The sequence below is a fragment of the Vombatus ursinus genome, unplaced genomic scaffold, assembly GCF_900497805.2.
Source record: "Vombatus ursinus unplaced genomic scaffold, bare-nosed wombat genome assembly UNPS02014811.1, whole genome shotgun sequence".
Lineage (NCBI taxonomy): Eukaryota > Metazoa > Chordata > Mammalia > Diprotodontia > Vombatidae > Vombatus > Vombatus ursinus.
The window spans coordinates 5,018,005-5,022,422 of record NW_020954589.1 but is presented as its reverse complement, the minus strand read 5'-3'; the positions used below and the strand labels follow the sequence as shown (position 1 = coordinate 5,022,422).

The window sequence follows — 4,418 nt, the reverse complement described above, 5'->3', positions numbered from 1 at the left end:
TAGTTACCTTCTATATGACCTTGTGTAAGTCACTTAACCTCTCTTGGTTTCTTCATCTCTAAATGAAGAGGTTGAATCAGATGTCCTCTGATCTCCTTTTTAACCATTGGTCTCTGACTCCATGAAGCTATCTTTGATACCCTGTCTGAAATCTTTCCTTCCATAAAATTGTCATAGCATGTTGTTAGAATGTACACCATTCACTCACCATGTTCTATTTTGTCTCATTTCTCTATATAGGTGTTATTTCTCTTACTGTGTGGCATGCTTACTGTCTTACCTTTGTTATCTCCTTGGATTCCATAAATAATATAAATGTTTTCTAAATGGTTGTTGTTGTTGTCATTGTTTGTTGTTGTTATTTATCCTTCATTCTCAAAGAGAACTAATGACTTCAGGAAGGTGATACCTTGACTTGCAAGTAAATTGGGTGTAAGTGAGGCAAGGCTGTACAAGGTCACCAGCCTTACTCTCTCTTCTAGAGCCATCTGGGTCCAATGGCAAGATATAGATAAGGATGACTGGACATGGCCCCAGATGCAGTGGGAGATCTTGGCTTGAATTAATGTTGAATGTCTATATCTTAGCACCTAAGGCAGTCTTAGAACAGTATCTTGTATGCAGCATGTGCTTAATGATAATAATAATAATAATAATATTTTTAGTTATCATTTATATAGCACTTTAAAGTCTGTAAACAACCTCACGTGTATTATAACTTTTGCTCTTCACAACAATCCTCTGAAATAGGTGTTACTATTAACTCCATTTTACAGATAAGGATTTGCATAGAGTTACACAATTGGTAAGTGTCTGAGGCAGGTTTAAGAATCAGAATTTCTTGACTCCATCAGGAGCACTGTCTTCAACTTGCCACGTAGTGGTCTATACATAATAAATGAGTCAAAATAAATTCCCTAAGTATACTTATACTTAATGGTGGGATGGGGAAAGGTGAATGGAAACAGTGCTCAGATCCAAAGCTATAAGTGTAAAACCACACTGAAATGAAATAATGAGTACAAATTACCTCTCAAAGTTATCTACACATATATGCTACCAAGAATTATTTCTCTTTATTCTCTTCTTCTATGGTCTTTACTACTTGTGATCCTGTCTCTTATCCTTCAATTCCACACATATGCCTTAAAAGACAAATATGTTCAACACTGCCCTTAAATTCTACTCATTATATTTACCTTGCCTTGACCCAAAATTCCTTTGTCAGTGCCCTCCGTAGGGCAGCTTTAACATCTTTGTTCCTCAAAGTATAAATGAAAGGGTTGAGGGTGGGTGTAACAATCCCATAGAAGAGGGCCATAATCTTGCCCCGATCATGGGAGTAGCTAGAGGGGGGTTGGACATACATGCTAATGGCTGTGAAGTAAAACATGGAGACTACCAGTAGGTGGGAGGCACAAGTATTAAAGGCTTTCGAGCGGCTTTCAGCTGAACGGATTTTCATCACTGCTTGAGCAATGAAGCCATAGGTACCTAAGATAAGGGTAAGGGGCACCAAGAGCAGCAGAGCACCAAGCACATTGAGTTCAGCCTCATTTACATGGGTATCAGTACAGGCTAATTTCAGCAAGGCAGGCACCTCACAGAAGAAGTGGTCCACAACTTTCCTGCCACACCTTGGGACCACCACTGTGAGTGTTGATTGGACCAGGGAATTAGCAAACCCACTAAACCATGTGCCAGCTGCCATGTGCACACAACGTCTCTGATTCATGATGACTGGGTAGTGGAGGGGTTTGCAAATGGCAGCATAGCGGTCAAAGGCCATTATGGCCAATAGGATACACTCAGTTGAGCCCAAGGCCAAGAAAATGTAGAGTTGAGCCACACAACCACCGTAGCTTATGGTTTTCTCTGGGCCCCAGAGGTTGACAAGCATCTGTGGGACAGTGCTGGTAGTATAGCAGAGGTCCAACAGGGAAAGGTTGGAGACAAAGAAGTACATTGGGCTATTAAGCTGGGGATCTAGACGAGAGACAAGTATTATGGAGATGTTGCCAAAGAGAGCAAATATGTAGGCCACTAGAAAGATAACAAATAGTGGTTTCTCCAGCCAAAGGCGGTCAGAAAATCCCAGGAGAACAAAGCCTTCCAAGGAGCTATGGTTACTGGTCCACATTTTGGCACATTTAAGTATCCTTTTGATTGAGATCTGGAGGAAATACTTGTTAGAAATGGATGATTATCATTGGGTAAAGGCACTGAGAAAAATAAAACTGTAAGGCACTGAGTTCAAATCCTAATTAGAGGTGTCATTTCAGTAGACTTATATTGCTGCTTCTTCTTGTATACTGTATGTGATAAAATAGTGAGTGGATATTTGTTATTGTATTGCAGAGTGATCCTTAGTAAGAGAAGACAAAGGCCTGCCCATAGAACATCAGAACAGTACTGGCGAGACTTGGGCTTGAGTCTGGCTTTGTTAGTTACTTGTTGCATGGCATCAGGTTAGTTACTCAAATTGCCTGAACTTTCATTTATTTGATGTGAAACAGAGAAGTTACTCTACCCCTTCCTTCCCACCATCTTTATGGGTAAAACAAAGCACAAAGTAAGCCAGGAAGGATTCTGGATAAAAAAGGAGCAGAGATACCCAAACAAAGTATAAGTAGATGACAGATGTGACCTGAAGAAAGGAGATAAATCTTCAGAAAGAGAGACATAGACTAGATCTTATGGTCCCAATGGTTGCTCTGGAAGGTATCATGGTGATTGGAGTTCCACCTCCTGTGACAGTGGACTTTGTGGATTCCTGCAATTCTCCTTCAGCAGCTAACATGATTCTGAGACATAAAATAATACAGGGTCAGTCCCTGGATTTTACTCTCAGTAAAAATGTTCTCATTATAACAGTATCTGAATAATCTGAAACAAATCCTATACTTTCTCTTATCTCTTCTGAGTTAAATAGCTAGAAGTAATTCCAGCTATTTCTTCTGACCTATTAGCTCCCAAATCCTGGGAATCCTTCTCAGCATTCTTTAGGATGACCAGTAAACATCTAGACCTAAACTGTTCAGTAGCCTGATATAGTGAAATGCATCATTCAAGAGGAACTGCTCAGTTCAAAGTCATCAATGATCTCTTAATGACCAATTCTAATGACCTTTTTTTCAATCTTTATCCTTGATACCTCTACAGCCTTTCACACTGTCAATCGCATCCTTCTATATGATGCTCTCTTTTTTGTAAGTTTTCATGACATTGTACTCTCCTGGGTTTTTTTTTTCTGACTACTCCTCAGGCTTCTTTGCTGAATTTTCATCAACATTACTCTCACTAAACATGAATGTCCCCCAAGTCTCTGTCCTGGGTCCTTTTCTTCTCTATACTATTTCTCCTGGTCATCTCATCACCTCTTTTGGATTCAATGATTACTTTTATACAGATGACTCTCAGATCTTTTTGTCCACTCCTACCCTTCCTCCTGAATTCCAGTCTTGCATTTCTAACTGACCAGTGGATATCTCAATTGGATATCCCTCATCAATATCTTAAACTAAACAGGTCCAAAACAAAACTCATTATCTTTTCCCTACAACTTTCCCCTTTTCTACTGTCAAGGGTATCTTCTTCTTCCCATTTATCCAGGCTGGAAACTTTGGTGTCATTCTTGATGCCTCACTCTCTCACTACCCCTCCCCACCTTATCCAATCTGTTGCCAAGTCTTGTCAATTCTATCTTCATGACATCTCTTATACATGCCTCTTTTAATAAATCAATCAACAAATTTTTATTAAGTGTCTCCTATGTGCCAAACATGGTATTAAGCATTGAGAATTTTTAAAAAAAGCAGAAACAAAAAATAAACTCAGTTCCTATTGTGGAGTCAATATGCAAACAAATATATACAATGCAAACTATGTATAAAAAAACAAAAAGGAAATAAGTAACAGACAGAAGGCACTAGAATTAAGAGAGATTAAGGAAGGCTTTTATTAAAAGATAAGATTTTGCACAGAAATAAAGTCAGATCTAAATAATTGGAAAAACTTCAATTGCTCATGGGTAGGCCAAGCTAATATAATGAAAATGACAATTCTACCAAAATTAATTTACTTATTCAATGCCATACCAATCAAACTACCAAAATTATTTAATAGGGCCAGAAAAAATAATAACAAAATTCATGTGGAAGAAAAAAAGGTCCAGAATATCAAGGGAATTAATGAAAAGAAATGCAAGAGAAGGTGGCCTAGCTATACCACATCTGAAATTGTGTTATGAAGTAGCAATCATCAAAACTACTTGATACTGGCTAAGAAATAGAGTGGTGCATCAGTGGAATAGATTAGATACACAGGACACAGTAGTCAATGACTATAGTCATCTACTGTTTAATAAACCCAAACACTCCAGCTTCTGGGACAAGAACTCACTATCTGACAAAAACTGG

The 4,418-nt window shown here is 38.5% G+C and overlaps 1 protein-coding gene across 1 annotated transcript; it reads right to left on the bottom strand.

Moving 5' to 3' along the window:
- Nucleotides 1-1,195: 1,195 nt before the first annotated feature.
- LOC114053611 (olfactory receptor 2B2-like) lies at nucleotides 1,196-2,140 on the bottom strand. Its single transcript, XM_027876700.1, has one exon. It carries the CDS (start codon nucleotides 2,138-2,140, stop codon nucleotides 1,196-1,198), a length of 945 nt encoding a protein of 314 aa, XP_027732501.1.
- Between the last annotated feature and the right edge of the window lie 2,278 nt (nucleotides 2,141-4,418).

Excerpts from the sequence above, each read along its gene's own strand:
- LOC114053611 (XM_027876700.1), bottom strand. The coding sequence starts at position 2,140 with ATGTGGACCAGTAACCATAGCTCCTTGGAAGGCTTTGTTCTCCTGGGA.